Consider the following 16,354-nt stretch of genomic DNA (forward strand, 5'->3'; position numbering starts at 1 on the left):
TTCTCTGAACTATACCGAAGAAAATTATGATGATAAATGATGACCTATGGCTTAATTTATTTATAGTCAACAGAAGCACTTCAGTGATTGTAGAATGTTGTGTATTATTCCATTGGATTGTGCGATTCATTTATTTGTTCTTGTTAAAAATGAAAGCTTCCATTTGAAGTTAATCAACTTGGTACCCGTGGAAACCTTTTAGGCGCCTAGAATATTGCCTATATTTCATTATTTTTTAGTACTCTATTATTAGCAGTGGATAAACTAACTTAAGTGACTCTAGTGCACTAACGTGCTGGACCGCTAATGCGGCGTTTGCTGCCCTCTACTGGACATGTACGGTAGTTTAGCTCATTACGGGCACATTTAATCTAATTACTTGGACATTCGCACCATTATTTTTGTTTTACCTTTTCTTTTGACATAAGTAAATAAAATTCATTATTAATATAAACTGAAATTGAAACGCAGAACTTGAGCTTTAAGTGTTTTTTGTACAATTTTGTTTTCAAAAAATACTGCATTTACAATTTTAAGATTTCCAGACAATTTTATCTTTTCGTGGTTATTTTCTAATTGACAGTTTCCATCCAGCCAATAATAAGCGAGGGCAAAGCTCTAGACAGATCATCGTGAGACCTTTATATGGTCGTTTAATTGAATTTAGTGAAGAGATGCAGAGATTATCTGTTGTAAACATAGTCTTGCACAATTGTGTTTATCTCTCTATTGTGTTTGTGCATGCAATCAGGTTCTTTCTAGAATTACATAGCATTTCTATTTACTGGAAGAAGTGCTCCATAATGAAGACCGCCTAAATGTGCAGAATATACAGCTAAAGCAAATGCTCAGATAAGTCTTTTGTAGTTTCTGCAGTTTTGTGAAGCATTTTAAATAATCATCCCACGGTTTCTACATTAACAATATAAGAAACACCACATTTACAATTTAATTTTTAAAAATACTTATAGAATTTATATTATAACTATGAAATTTTTGTTACAATTCTGACAAGTTCCCATAAAATCCAGTTAGACGTGGCACTGACACATGGTGTCTGCTCCTAATGAGTTATTAAAAAGCCAAGGTGCGAGTAAAATCACAGTATTTCCTTCTAAATGTGGCTGAACGTGATCTTATAAACCACAAACTACTATGCTCCAACACACAAGCCATTCCAAGTGTCATGTGGGATCAATAGATAAATAGATCTTTTCAGCGTCTTCGCACGACTGTAATTCCTGTTCCGGCCACAAGGTGGCAGCGCGAGGCCACGCGCTGCCGTTGAACGGGGCGCGGGTCAGACCGCAAGCAATGCAACCTGGGAAAACCAGGTGAGTCGTCAGGTTTTTGTGGTCCTTTAGCCGTGTGCGTGGGCGTGGAAACGCGCACAGAAGTTCGGAGAAGGGCGGGACACCTGTGACGCAGGACGAACCGCGGCTCGGAGCCTCGTGCCTGCGCGCGCTGCCCTCCTTCAGCGAGAGGCAGCGTAAGAGGTGAGCGCGTGCGGAGACTAAAGTCCGGTTGGAACGTTTAGGAGGAAAGAAACGATTTTGCGCTTTGGTTTCAGGTAAGATTCTTTGACAACCCAGCGCTCTTAAACATTCTCCAACGGTGACACCGCTTCCAATATTTAACCTTTATCCAGTCGAGCTTTACAGTTAGTTTCAACCTCCTCATTACCTTTATATGACATGATCTAAAGGGTTTCCTGAGGTGATTATCACCAAAAACCGAATTCCATCTCTAATATTGTGTGTAACTTCCTGCCGCATCCATCGCTGGTGTCTGGATAATCGGATTTTAGCCATGTTTAAAGCGCAGTGACTCATGCGTAATTGTACTCTGACACGTATCAGCCGGGAGGTTGTTTTAAATGCAGACTCGATGAGGCATCTCGGTGGGACCATGAGGGAGACACGGGGAAATGGGGCTTTAATTGCAGTCAATGAGCTGAGGACGCACCGATCTGATTTAAGTGAGAGGAGAGAAGGATCTTTAATCCGACAAATGATGGCTGGAACTGAACTAATCATTTGTCATTATGGCTTTAGAAATACACGCTTCACCCACTTATTACCTGTGGAGTGTTTAAATAAATAAAGAGCGTGATATTGTAATCACATTACAAGAAAAGCATGTTTTAAATGCCATCATAACTGCTAATGCCATTACTCCTACTGTTATTATGTAGCTAATTCTCTTGATGGTGCTCATTTCCCAAATGTTGAAAGGGCAGATTAACCCCTTTCTCACGCTAATATTTCACCCTTACACATTTATAATAAATTAAGAAATGCTTTTGGAGTACAGTTGCTGGAGCCTCTCATTGAGTCAGTCCAAAAGGGCGACAATAAAGCCTGTTGGCTCTATTGCTATAATAAATACTGCTTTTAATATGCCTCAGATATACAGTATCTTACTTCCTTCTTTGTATTTATCTTTGTACAACAGTGTTTACGGCCACAGGTACATTTATGTTGTGGGATTGACTGAATGCCTGCTCTGCCTGAGAAAAGCTGAAAAAAAAGGGTCTCACAAATAACACAAAGTTGTTTGGTGCATGATTTCAAATGGGGGTGAACAACAGTACAGTAGCAGCCTGTCAGCATTTGTCTCTTTTGCTGATTGTCAGTGTAGCATCAGTATAAAACGCTGGTTTAAAAGTCCCAGTGTTGCATTCACAAAGAGACTGCAACACACAAACCCCGAGGACAGACGCAGCTCGGTTCCGTTGGCTTCTTTTTGTCTGTTTGAGAAACAAAAAGGGTTTTACAGACGTCGGGCCGCTCAGTTGATTTGACTGTTGCCTGGGTCGATTGACATTCATCTGGTTGGACTGTCGGTGCGGGGTTTCCATTCAGACAGTGTCACAATTGACTGCAAGTGGACGTCGTGGGACGGCCGGCGATGAGGACAGCAGCGAGACCGATCAGCTCCCGTCTGGGTCAGACCTTCTACGCTTCTATATCCTCTATATTCTGACAGGGCTTCTCTGTAGCCTGTTAATAATTTAAAAAGCTCTGTGTTTTGGGGGGTTCTGGGCACTCAGAGGAATGGATTTTAGATGATAGAGAATTTAAAATGCCGTAATTGCGTCCTTTTTGCTGTTAGAATTACCAGCGTTTTACCCCCTGGCTTGATGCTCTCTGGTATTTTACAGGATAGTTTATTCCTCCATCAAGTCTCAGTTCTGAGGCTTGAATGCTGATAACCTGGTGGCCTGACTGAGACCAGGACTGCCTGTTCTGGTCCTTTGTGGTGCCTGCACACCCGTCCTCGACAACCTGAAGGCGCCGCTTCTAAGAAAGTCAGAAACTGTTGGCGTAAAATATCCTAAACCAGTGGCGTGGCGATCGCAGGAGGGCGAGTTTCAAAATGTTTCGGGGTGTTTTCGTGTATTTTTTCCCATATCGGCAGAACTGAGAGTTACTCTTCGGCGCTGTGGGTGGAACGGTGGGCAGTAAAGGTCAGCGTGCACGCAGTGTTGCATCTCCCTGACTCACTGCTTCTACCTACAGTTAAACACACGCTCAGTCCGGCATCGCAGACGTCCACACCTGCATGCTGCGCGCGTTTGTTCGTCACGTAATGCGACGCCTCGGCTGTTTCGTCGACGTCAGGCAGCGGGAGGCGGAGCCGGCCGTTCTGATAAGACCGACTTCGGCGACTACTTCCTTTATTTGCGGTCCGTGCGCCTGAATAGACTCTTTATTTGTGATGTTATTTCACTCTCCCTGTTCTTTCTTTTCTGTTTAATCTGGTTACAAAACAAGTTTCTCCACGTGGCCGCTCAGTACTCACGTGTTTGCCTTCTGACAAGGAAGCTTTTTTGACAGTCATTGTTTGGTCGGTGATATTCATCAGTGTGTGTGTTTGGTTGCGGCACATTCCCAAAAAGCCAGTTGGTTATTGTGATTAACAAAAAACAAGCTTTGCTTTTATTTGGACCCAGCACAAGTGTAAGTAAATTATTTAGTCGAGCGGAGCAAAAATGGTTGAAAACCTGTTTTTTTTTTTCTTGGTTTAAAAGGTGCTAATCCATCACTTAGGAAATGTCCCCATTCTGACGCCGCTCCTCTTGTCCTTCTCTCCGTGCAGGTCGTTGTGCAGTATGGCGAGAAGCTGCCTCCTTACCCGCCACTCCGATTCTGTGGGTGTGTGAGTGCGAGCACCCTTGTGAGTTGCGAGACTGCCACGAGACTCCGGGGCGAGATGCGGGAGACCCGATCCTCCGCTGCTGCCCGGCTGCTGCCCCTGCTCTGCTGCGCGTACGCAACAGCTGGCTCCATCTTCACGCCGCAGGAACTGGATGTGACTCCACGTGTTACCGTGACGAGCAGCGGTGAGCTCAAACGCCCGTAAACCAGTTACATCGGGATTAGAAGTGCATTTAACTCAACTATACATGACGCACGCACGCGCGCCTCCTCAGCAAAGGTTTGATCACGGACCTGTCAGTTGATGGGGGACGATAACGAGCTGTAGCATCTGGAACGTGTGAGTGAACGGCCCTTTGATGCAGTGCAAATCATTTTTCCATCAACGTGAACCTGGAACGATCGTTTATACCTCCGCTGTGGCTTATGAGGCAACTCGCACTTGCATTCCTGCAGAACATCCAAGGAGGGTCACATCACTGTAGCTGGTGGAGGAGGACCGTAACCATGACAACAGTTGTATGGCACAAGACTGCTGTGTACAGTGTTTTATGTGTGTGTGTGTGAGCTCGGTGAGGTGGACCGTGTTCCCCCGTCTGTATTTTAATTTCTTTTCTCAGGTTACGCCTGCTCGTTATCCGTCTCCTTCTCCTCTTTCGCTCCACTTGTCCTGAACCTCAGCTGATACTTCTTTATCTCAGTTTTTCTAATTTATCAGTCAGGGCGTGAACAGCCCACATCCCTCCTACATGATTCATCTCCTCGCCTGCTGCGCCTTCACCCTCTCATCCACTCCTCTGCCATCCATCCTTATATGTAGTCTGAAAGCTTCCCGTTTCATTCATTTGCACTTTTCATGGTCGTGCTGTCCTCTTCAAATCGCGCAACCTCTTCATTATCTCTGGACTTTGATTCTGACGCTTGATCAAAAGGCTTCGATATGCAAACTCACCGCTAATCCCTTTAATCTCAGTGTGTCTTGGCAACCTGGGGGCGAAGCCTTCAAAATGTGCGGCGTAGTTACCTGCTTTCAGTTCTTTTCACATCGTCTTTAGAAGTGTGCTAGCATAGAGCAGCGAAACAGATCTCATTTCTGAGGAGAGGGAAAGCTGCTGTTGCCTCTTCAATACCTTCTGCACACACTGATTTTCAGCTGTCGGGTGTTTTTGAGTTTGCGGGTTTAAATTAGTTTACTCGGCGGCGCCTGTCGGGCTCGCGTGCACGTCAGGTTACTGTAAACAAGCCTGACACTTGAGGGAGAATTTAAATGCAAGACTGGCACCTTCAGAGCCAAAAGGTTCAGCGGGTTTGTGTACGTGCTCGTGTCACTGAACACTGTGTTCCGTGCTGATCGGCTGATTCCTCTGTGTTTGCTCAGTAAATAACATCATCTGGGCCTCACAAACTGCCTCTCTCACACCTTCCATTGTGAACGGATCCAGGAGAGGCTTCTCACGTAAACTGATCTTGAATGTAGCTGCCGGTGTCAATGGTGCCCCGATGCTCAAGCTGCACTCCTGAAAGTTCCCTCTGCTGCGCTGCATTGTCTACACCCACATGCACTCATGTCAGGCACGGAAAGTTATTGTCCCAGAAATCCCATACAGGTGATTCTCTTCTTCCTCGTGCTGAGAAAGAGGGAAGAAAGATACCTGATGACCCACAAGTGCACCGTGATGAGATCTGGCTGCTGCTGCTGCTGCTGTCGTGAGCAGGTGTGTGTGTGTGTGTGTGTGTGTGTGTTTGTGTGTGCAGCAGCTGATAGGAATCTTAATGACAGCTTACATGGTAACCGTGAAGGCTTTAGTGGATCGGTTGAGGATGGAGCCAGTGTGACACTGAGAGGTTTTATTCTCCAGACAGTTTCAGTGCCATCAGAGCTGACAGTCGACACGTCACAGCATTGGTCACATTAGACAGTAGGTGGATCACAGGCTGCTGATTCCTCATATCAGTGTTGTTTCGTGGATATTGTTATAACACTAACGCACCCAGAGGGCTCTCCCTCCCTCCCTCCCTGTTACGGCGCGTGCGTTCGGGTCTGTTGACAGTGGTGACATGTTTACCCAGGCAAAGTGGAGTCCTGATGGATCGAATGTTTAAGAGTTACGTAACATGCATGGCTTCTGCAAATGGCCTCATGACAGGCCTTCTCAGAGTGTGTGTGTGTGTTTGGATGTGTATGCGTGTGTGTGTGTGTCTTGTCCTGTATAACAGTTGTACCCAAATATAGCCTGGAAAATTGAATAAGGAACACAAAAAGCTGAGGAACCATGCAGACACCACGCAGATGTGGGCCTGTTCAACTGTTGGACATAGAAAAGCAGAAAAGGGTCCATATTATTTTTATGTTTCAGTTGCTCTACTAAATAGATATCTGGGTTTGATAACACAGACAAATAAAGAAAAATTATCTTCTGTATATTATTAGCTATGGCGCCTTTAACAATTTCAGCATGAAAAAATATAAAGAACAAGTTAAAGAGAATAATATCCATTTCCAGTTGTGCAACCTGATTTTATTGAGATAAAAGGATAAAAATGATTTACATTTGCATTCATATTTAAGAAGTAAACCTCATACATATTGCAAATGTTTGTCAGAAGGCATCTTAATAACACTGAATCAAAATAATCAAGACAAAGTATTATTAATCCATAAAATGCTTCAGAATTATACGACTCTTGCTGTCAAATATCTGCCAACATCTCACAGGTTTAAAAACTTCTACAAGAGCTCATATTTAATGTAGTTACTCTCAGTAATATTCTATTTGGTTTTAATATTGTTTAGAATAAATATACACCAGATAAAATCATGACTTTATTCAGTGCTCAAACTGAGAAATGTTTAAAAATAACCAGTAAATCAGCTCCTGTGTGCTTCAGGTTTGCTCTATTTTGATATTGGGCCAAGTCCCAGAATCAAAGAGCTGTGCACGCGTATACCTTTGAACCGGCGCTCAAGAGTGGAAAAGAAACGATCCATCATGTGAAATGAAGAGACGTCTCTCGCTCACGCTTTTCTCCTTCTGTCAGGTTTGATTGAGGCCTCGCTCATTCTCATGCAGCAAACACGCCGTGGCCCCCCTGGCAGCAACGGTTTGATCACTGTTTTTGAGGCCTACAAATATGGATTTTCTTCATCGACTTGGGTTAAAATCAACACGTAAAGTCTTCGTGCAGAACTCACTAATTGGCGCAGCAGCCCCGGTGAGAAGATTCCAAAAAGATTCCAGATCTTCTCTGCCCCCCCCCCCCCCCCGGCCAATCAGCCCGTTGCTGTGCTCCAGTTCAATACTCCTCTAGAGGAATGCCAATTGGACTGGGCATCACTGCAGTTATTCAGAACATGGTACATCTTCATTAATGCATCCTCTTCCTCTCTCCTGGATTTCCTCAGGTCTTCAGGGCTGCAGGCGCTTCCAGGCCCCTGCAGTCAACTACAGCACGGTGCTACTGGAGGCCGGGAGCGAGCGTCTCTATGTCGGGGCTCGCGGGGCTGTGTTTGCCCTCAACGCGTCTAACATCTCAGCCAGCGCCGCTCTCGCTGTGAGTTTGTTTTGTTTCCTTGTTGGTGCACGCTCTGCGCCTCAGCGACCGATTCTTCAATCCTCTAATGGCGTCATTTGCATTTCACCAGGAATAAACAACAGCGTGTCGTCTTTAGGCAGCATTTATTCCTGTGGCTTCTCGTACTTTCATTCTTTCAAAATGAAGCATGTTGCGGTCTTATTGTGCTCATTTACTGCCCCTTTTTTTATGCTTATCGTTCAAATAAAGCCTGTTTTTTTTAACATAAACTGTACAGAGAGGAATTTGAAAACTCTGCTGGTGCATTTAGATGTAACCATCCATCGTTTCTCTGTTTTCCCATGTGGTCGATGTTAGATTGAGTGGGAGGCCTCCCCGGAGCAAAAAAATCAGTGTCTGCTCAAGGGAAAAGATAATAAGGTAGGCGTTGGTTTGTGCCTCTTCCTCAGGGTTTTCTTTTTGTCGTTTGTGTGTTCTTGCATCTCAACCAAAGTCTTCTCTAACTTCTCAGACGGAGTGTTTCAATCACATTCGCTTCCTCCAGCGGTTCAACTCCACCCACCTCTACATGTGCGGGACCCATGCCTTCGGACCACTCTGTGCATACATCGTATGATAAACACATCCATTCTTACTTCAGCAGTGCGAGAGCCGTCTGTTTCTCCTTCCTGCTTCATTTTGACTTGTTTGTGATCGTCACTGCAGGATGAAGACAAGTTTGTGATGTCATCTCAGCCTGTAGAGGGCAGAGACAAATGCCCCTATGGCCCCAGGACAGGCTACACTGGCCTCATTGTCGGTAGGTTTCTTCAACCATTGGTCTCTTCAACCAGCGGGCCAAGCTGATCATGTGCCCTTTCTTCAGACCAGCAGATTTATACTGCTTCCCAGTATGAATTCAGGAGCTTTCCAGATATCCGGCGCAGCTCTCCGTCTCCCACACTGAGGACAGAAGACGCTCCCACACGCTGGCTAGATGGTGAGTGATAAAAGATCCCCTGTATGGGTGTGAGGGAGGTCTTAGCTCGTGCCAGGTTTATGCGTCGAATCAGTAACATTTACGCACATCCATTTGGGTTGAAATTGCAAACAAAAAAAATTCTTACAAAAAAGCAGAATTCATTATTTTTCCCCATACAGAGGCAGAATTTGTGGGCTCCTCACTGGTGAGAGAGAGCCTGGACAGCAGCACTGGCGATGACGATAAGCTGTACTTCTTCTTTACTGAGAGGAGCCAGGAACGGACGTCCACGTACAGCCAGAGCAGAGTGGCGGCAGTGGCCCGGGTTTGTAAAGTAAGTGTAGCTCGATTCACCTGACCGATGAGTGCAGGAGCGGCCTCCTCTGCTGCCTAAAAGATGAAGGATTGACTTCTTCTTTTCATGATGAGAGCAAAATCACACGATCACAGGTGCCTCAATCAGCAGGTTATTTGGGTTATTTTGATCGACATGCAGCACACATCTCATTTGCTAAGTGCCTCTCGCTATTGGGAACCTGTCATAACATTTTCATTACCGTTTAAGTGGCCTGAAAAAAGAAAGCCATAGTCCTGTTATATTTGTTATTCCTTTCTTCTACCATCTGTTGCTCTCTTCAGGAGGTTCACTTCCTCTTGTGTGCCACTTTGAGCCAAATGATGAGTTGGTTTTGTCATTTATCCAGGGATTACCTCATGCGACCCCTGATGCTCACACTGTCCTCCTTTATACACTAATCCTCCATCGTCTTCCCTCAGGGGGACCATGGAGGACGGTTAACTCTCCAGAAACGATGGACATCCTTCCTCAAGGCCAGGCTGCTCTGCTCCCTGCAGGAGTACGACTTTCACTTCAACATACTGCGCAGCGTCTTCGTCCTGCACGGCCGTGCGCCTGAGGACACACTCTTCTACGGCATCTTTGGCTTGGAGTGGTGAGTATCTACGGGTTATTTGAGGATGCAAATGCAAATGAGGCAGTAATCAATTCTGCTTCCTTTCCTGACATCACAAACAGAATCCCGGTAAAGGTCCCACATCCTTGCATTGAAATACTCTGAATAGTTTCCCTCTCTGTGCTGCTGTGTTGTGAATATACGAGATGTAAAGATAACAAAGTGGCTTTTGCATAATAACTGTAAATTGCATGCAGCTAGATAAACATCTGTCTACTGATAACATATCTGGGTTTACTGCTGTTAAGGCTCTGCTCTGCTCTTTGTCTCACTCTGTCTGCATCGCCTTCCAGGAAAAATGTAAAGGCCTCTGCAGTGTGCCGCTATTCCCTGTCTGTTGTGCAAGAGGCCTTTGAAGGACCTTATATGGAAATCCAGGGCGCCAGATCCGAGTGGAAGGTTTACACTGGAAAGATCCCCGATCCCCGACCCGGAACGGTAAACACACACACGTTCATTCCAGAGATGAAATATAGAAATGCATCACCCCTCGTCATCCATGCACCAGAAAAATGAAGCAAAGTTCAGATCCGTTAGGAAGTGTGGGGGAAAAGATGGGGGGGAAACGATAAAGGGTGTGAGCGACCGCCGCAAGGATGAGACTCGAAGCACAGTCAGCTTAGGTTTCTCAAACCAATTTTCATGCTGCTTAATTTCAGCCTGTAGCTTTGGTGACAATGGCGTAGTGAGGCACCCAGAGCCGCGGCGTGGGACATCCTCCAGTGTGGTGTCACTTCAACACTTTATGGGACTTAATTTTAACATCGCCAATAAACAGAAGGGTGCAGCTGCAGGGGTTTTATTTTTAGAGCATGAAAGCTTCTTAGCGCAGTGTGCTGAAGTCCTTTTAAAAAAGCCCACAAAGGAAAGATCACGTCCCCTTACTCAGGTGGACGGAGGGACGCTCGCCTGGACGCTGACCCCACACAAAGCCAGCGCCCACCAGCTGAGGTCACACATCCTCCAGGTTCAACTGCATATTGACTGTCCTGGTTCACCTGCAGTGTATAACCGATGGCCTGAGGGCGCGGGGCCTGAACACGTCCACCGCCCTGCCTGATGACGTGCTCAACTTCGTCAGGAGGCATCCTCTGATGGCTCAGCAGGTCCTACCTTCATACAGAAAGCCCATTCTGTTCAGCAGGACGACAGACTACACACACATGGCCGCCCTTGAGACCCAAGGCTTGGATGGACGTATATACCATGTGTTGTATGTTGGCACAGGTAACATTAGTTTGCATTAAATCGACGAGCCTGTTTATTATAAATGTTTGTACATTCTTTTAAATAATTGTGTGCAATACTTATAACCTTAAGTAGTGCAGTTCAAGTCCATACAGTAATACAAAATGATTCCAAGAATTTGATGACAGCGTTTCTCCACCGTGTGCCCTCGTTCAGATCAAGGCTGGTTACATAAAGCTGTTGACGTTGGGGGTCAGCTGCACATCATCGAGGAGCTCCAAGCTTTCAAGCAGCAGCCCATAAACAATGTCGCCATTTCTGAAAAGCAGGTAGCCCATCGAGCGTTGGAACATCCAAACACGTCGTTTCTGTCACGCGCCCAATGAATCTACCCTCTTCCCCAGATGAGCGTGTACCTGACCTCCCCGTCAGGCGTGGTTCAGCTCCCCCTCTCCAGCTGTCAGAGGTACGTCTCCTGCTACGACTGCATCTTCGCCAGGGATCCTCACTGTGCCTGGAATGAAACGACGTGCGTGGACATCCTGCCACACATGAACAGGTCAGCGTTGATCTCAATCAGCCGCGTACTGACATATCGCTCGCTAAAAGGATGCAAAGCCAGAGCTGTGGCACCACACTGCCCATACATTCAGTAAGTCCTCGTACTTTTAAGCACGTCTTTGCTTGTGCTTCCACTTCTCACAGATCCACTTTGATCCAGGACATCCAGCAGGGTAACAGAGGATGTGAGAACACACGAAAGGGTATGAAAACGTCTCATCTCCCACGCCTTGAAAAGGGAGAAAGCTTCCTTTTCACACGAGAATGATGAAAGCAAAGATCGAAAATAGATTGTTAGGGAGAACTTGAAAGATGCTTAGTTGTCATCATACGCCGCAAAGGCTTCTTTGAAAGTTGATTATGCTCACTGCCTTGGCAAAATCCTCTCCTCCCTTTTCTAATCACATTTTGCCATCTCCTGAGAGATGTCTGTTTGATATTCAAGGCAGGCAAATAGCTCCTCCCGTTCCACAGATTCAAAAAGGTTGAAGCTCCCTCTCTGTTACCAGTCACCTCTCCAATAAGTTTAAAACGTCCTGTCTAGTTGGGTTCTCTCACCGCCCCAATATGCGTGTTTCAGAAGCTGTCGTGCGGCGCCGGGCTGTACGTGTGGGCGATGATGCGCTGCTGCAGTGCGAGCTGAGTTCCAACCTGGCCAATCCGCTGTGGACTTTAAATGGCGGCCATCTGGAGGGCTACGGCCTCGACTCCGGCTACCGGACGGGCACCGACGGTCTTTTGATCATCGAGGCGCAGCAGAGCCAGAGCGGCCTCTACGCCTGCTACGCCGTTGAGAACAGCATCAAGGTCGCTGTCGTTTCCTACAACATCACCGTCCACCAGGACCCGCCTCTACTCTCAACTGTTCCCAGGAGAGTTTCCGCCACTTTGCAGACACCCACGGAGTCTCCCGTTTCTGAAGGACCCCTCCCACCACCCGCCCCTCTTCTCCCCCACTCAAAGCTTCTCTCCTCTACAAATTTGGAGGCCATGTACCTGTCACTGGTAACCATCTTCGGAAGCCTGTGTGTGGTTCTCACTGTGGTGCTTATCTATGTAGGCTTTTGCCTGCAGGTGGGACACAGAGGGAGGTACTCGTTGCGCGATGCGGCGGCTGCCTACCGGCCCGATAAGAGGGGCAACAGGAAGCAAAAACACCACCGAAGTTCCTCCCTCATGGAGCTCAAGACCATATCGAGCCACTGTAACGGCAACGGTGTTGGTAACGGCATTTCAAAGCCGCATAACGGCAGCATCCACGACGGAGGTTTTCTCCAGATTGTCCCCGGCGAGGGTAACCGAACACCCATAAAAGGGCACCCTCCCCCAGCCCCCCCACCCCCACCGAGTCTGCAGCTTTCCCCCCCAGAGTGCGACTTCCCCGGCGGGCTCTCGGCCACGCTGCCCAGCGTGCTGAGGAGGATGAACGGCAACAGCTACGTCCTGCTGCGGCAGAGCGACTCTGAGAACACGTCGCCGCTCTGCTACTCTTTTGCCGAGGAGCTAAACAGGATCCTAGAGAAAAAGAGACACACGCAGCTGCTACCCAGGCCGGACGAGAGCTCCGTGTAGACAGATGCAGCGCCCCCTGTGGTAGGAGGACTGAAGCGTTTGTACCTGGTGCAGAAGTGCCTGTAACACGACTCACAATTGTTGAGGACTAAAGCAATGGAGGAGTCTTATCTACATGGGCTTAGAACACTATTCCACTTTGAGACATTCCTACAGTTTTTAACCGATCAGATGACGTAATCACCATGAAGGAGCGACTTTCATCTACCTCACTTCAGCAATGGCCACAGGATCAGGGCTGCACGTTCACCCACAGACGGATCTCTGATCAACCGAAGGCAGCAGAGCCCCACTGACATATCAGTGCACGTGTGAAGACTTCTGCTTTTAGGCATCTGGATTTACAGTTTCAGCTGTGGACAGCCCAAGTTTGTCTGCACTGACAAGTAAACAGGAGGCCAGTGCATCCTTAAGTCAGTATTTTCACTCTTAAGGATGAATTAACCAGTTTCTATTATCAGCATGAGATAATAAAATGGTATTAATTTCTTACCACACAAGTGGTGAATTAATCATGATTTGATCTTATGATTCATAATAATATGGAGCTAATGAATGAGTTTTTTTATTCTTTTTGTTTTATAACTATACAAAATAATATAAGGTATTTCTTTTATGTCTTTTTTATTTAGCAATAAACTGTATCTTCTTTAAGGAATCAGCCACTGCACAAACCAGTTTTGACTTCCAAAGTCCTTAATAATATGAGCCAAAAATGTATTATTTTAAAGTGACTTAATGCAGAATGGCTTTTCTAGAGCCCTAATCCATAATTAATCAAATAAAGCTGTAAAGTATTGAAGGTTTAGTTTAGCTGCATGAGGCTTATCTGAAAATATAAATTTAACATCTAAACATGGGGATAATATGTTAACAATAATGTTAAATAGTGATTATTTCACCTAACGATTGTCAGAACAAACTGTCTTGTACAGATTTTATTCCACTTCTGTTTTAAAGTGCACTGGGAAGTTCACGGGGAGCTTTTACAGAATTATGAGCCAGTGAGGAACAGCAGGATGGAGGAGCTTAATTCTTGTCCATCTCTCAGTGTGAGGAACTGCAACAGTGATGCCCACAGCTGTCTGCTGAACCTGGACTCGAGTCAAGTGGATTAGAATGAAAAATACTGAGCTCTCCTCGGCTGAATCCACCGCAGGACTGATATTCAGTGTGAGACTAACTCCAAACGACAGGCTAGTGGGCACAACGCCGGCTGAAAGAAACCGAGGTAAAACATTCTTGTATCTCACCAGTGCATCTCCTGCAGGGGCATTTCGCCCAATGAGCACTCGAGGGAACGGATTATGGTGCTCACTGATCTATTGTTTTTATGAGATGGCACAGACTGGGGGGAAAAAAGTATACGACACTTTAGTGCATTTAAATCCACTTGCATGCCAGCAGCTCCTGTCAGGGTGGTTTCAAATCAGTCGAAGCATCAAATAAAAATGGGAAATATTGTCAAAACCTGCTCCAGATTGAAAGAAAGAGAATAAAAGGACATTTGAATGTTGAAGGATGCTTTTGCTCTAGATTGACTTCCTAATGTCCAAGACTCTCATTAATATAGAAGCTCATCACACATTGACGCAGCTGACTGTCGGCCCCCGACTGCAGCATTAATTAAACACTTGTCGCTTCAAAGCCGGACCTGAGTGCAGAGGGAGGAAGAGGAGGGGTCTCCTCAGAGGTTTGCTGTGATAAGAAAGCCTGCAGCCGCAGTCATTGTCACCAAGTGCAGAAACAGAACTCCTGTTTGTGTACATATAGGAGAATGCACGTCACCGTTAATTATGCAGCCTCACATCACAGCCTGTGATGCATGCTGCGAGATCCTGTCCTCCTCTCTGGGTGCTCGGGAGAGCTACACTTTCTAGTCTTTCCAGTCTAGCTGCAGTGATCAAAGGAGAAGGACATAGCTGCACGCTTTAAGAGCCTTCATTAAAGCCCTTTGCCCTCGTTTCAAAGCGGGAGACAAGCTAAGGTGGAGGCTTCGTTTGTTCTGTTTATACCCGGCGTGGCTTAAAAACAACACCACTGAAATCAGCATTGCTAATTATTCGACACTTTCAGCTGCGTTTCAAATGGCCTGAGCTGCCCGTTCTTCTCCTCTGTCACAGGTCTGACGAGTACCGGCCAATCTAAATTCCCGTTAATTCCCAAGGAAAGCAGCGCATTCCCTTAAAATGAAAGCAGGATAAATGCTGCAAGGCTGCACTTGACCGAAGTGAAATTCACCATCAAAGTCAGGGGAGACAGAGCGGACCGACCTGCTGCTCCCCTCCTGCACAACTGGAATAAAAATGGTTGCCTCCAGCATTTTACTGAGCAACATTTGCTCCTCACAAAGCCACTGTGTGTGTGTGTGTGAGAGTGTGTGTAAGCATCCTTGCCTCTGTATGATGTAACCTGATAACACCAAACTTGACATATAATGGCCTCTTTCTAGGTTTTGCTGCACGATTCAGTTTCCGAACCTGCTTTGTTTTCCGAGTGTAAAAGGAATCTCCTAAAGTGTCGGAGCTGATGAATTTTACTGAGAAATCCCCCCAAAATAATATTGAGATCTGTATTTATTTTGTAATTTTGTACATTGTGTTGTTGTTTTCTCGCTGTGAGAGCTCATCCTGAGAGGTGAGAGGGCCACGAGTGTCCCCTGCTGCACAAACTATGTTACCCAGAAGAAGAATAAGCAACTGCATGCAGAAGCTGTACCAGCACTGTGTAATTTAATGTTCAATACCTTCTAATTTACTGTACATGCGTTTGGTTTGAGCTCTGTTTGCACGTTAATCCACGCTTGAGCACACGAATCCTAAACTAACAAAGTAACAGTCGTTCTTCGCATTTCACTTGAGGTGATGGGAAATAAATCTTTGTGCCTCGGTGTTTTTGGAGCCTCATCATTGCTTGTGTGTTTCTTAGTCTCTGGCAGAGACGGGTAGGTGAATCTGCTCCACGGTGGCGGGGGCATCTCCAGTGTTGCTGGAGGTCCTCCAGCACAGCCCAGGGCTATAAATCGGCTCAGCACACGCCGATGCAAAGACTCGATGGCTTCGAGATCAGTTATATTCAGCTGCCCCCCCAGTATCCTCTGGGACAAAACACAGAGAATATCATAAGATGAGACGGGGTTCTGTGACTGAATCCAGTTGCTTTTATCATCTACTTGACCCTTTTCTCGTCAGTAACCTCAGAACCTGCCAACTGTCCTAATTCCATATCATCAGCGGTGCAGCAAACACCCTTAAATGTCTCTCTGACACGCACACGCAAACAAACAGCAGCAGGGCTATAATCCATCCAGGCACGGGCAGCGGTTACACACTGACACGTGGTTAACTGTCAAGGCTGCTGTTATGGACATAAAGGAGCCACGCCCCTTTTAATCAGGGTCAACT

The 16,354-nt window shown here is 46.3% G+C and overlaps 1 protein-coding gene across 4 annotated transcripts; it reads left to right on the plus strand.

The window, feature by feature from the left end:
* Window positions 1–1,374: 1,374 nt before the first annotated feature.
* LOC101063126 (semaphorin-4G-like) lies at window positions 1,375–15,859 on the plus strand. Of its 4 annotated transcripts, none has more exons than XR_003888237.1 (16): window positions 1,375–1,570; window positions 4,102–4,345; window positions 7,564–7,712; window positions 8,052–8,114; window positions 8,206–8,304; window positions 8,400–8,493; window positions 8,560–8,673; window positions 8,835–8,989; window positions 9,433–9,608; window positions 9,923–10,067; window positions 10,634–10,856; window positions 11,034–11,146; window positions 11,222–11,376; window positions 11,523–11,581; window positions 11,959–14,181; window positions 15,074–15,859. XR_003888237.1 is itself a non-coding variant. In XM_029835236.1 (16 exons), the coding sequence occupies exons 3-16, from the start codon at window positions 4,216–4,218 to the stop codon at window positions 12,948–12,950; spliced, it is 2,667 nt and encodes an 888-aa protein (XP_029691096.1). In that variant the 5' UTR covers window positions 1,375–1,570; window positions 2,865–2,947; window positions 4,102–4,215; the 3' UTR covers window positions 12,951–15,859. The 4 variants fall into 4 exon arrangements, 3 of the variants coding, with proteins under 3 accessions (XP_029691096.1, XP_029691095.1, XP_029691094.1); XM_029835236.1 differs by adding an exon at window positions 2,865–2,947 and having other exon boundaries at window positions 11,959–15,859; XM_029835235.1 differs by adding an exon at window positions 3,522–3,688 and having other exon boundaries at window positions 11,959–15,859.
* Window positions 15,860–16,354: the final 495 nt, after the last annotated feature.

Source organism: Takifugu rubripes, chromosome 4, assembly GCF_901000725.2.
Source record: "Takifugu rubripes chromosome 4, fTakRub1.2, whole genome shotgun sequence".
NCBI classification, from domain to species: Eukaryota; Metazoa; Chordata; class Actinopteri; order Tetraodontiformes; family Tetraodontidae; genus Takifugu; species Takifugu rubripes.

Bases quoted from the DNA above. Each gene is read 5' to 3' on its own strand.
- LOC101063126 (XM_029835236.1), top strand. From the start codon at position 4,216: ATGCGGGAGACCCGATCCTCCGCTGCTGCCCGGCTGCTGCCCCTGCTC. The intron at 8,494-8,559 runs GTAGGTTTCTTC...CCCTTTCTTCAG, and splicing joins CTACACTGGCCTCATTGTCG to ACCAGCAGATTTATACTGCT. The intron at 11,147-11,221 runs GTAGCCCATCGA...CCTCTTCCCCAG, and splicing joins TCGCCATTTCTGAAAAGCAG to ATGAGCGTGTACCTGACCTC.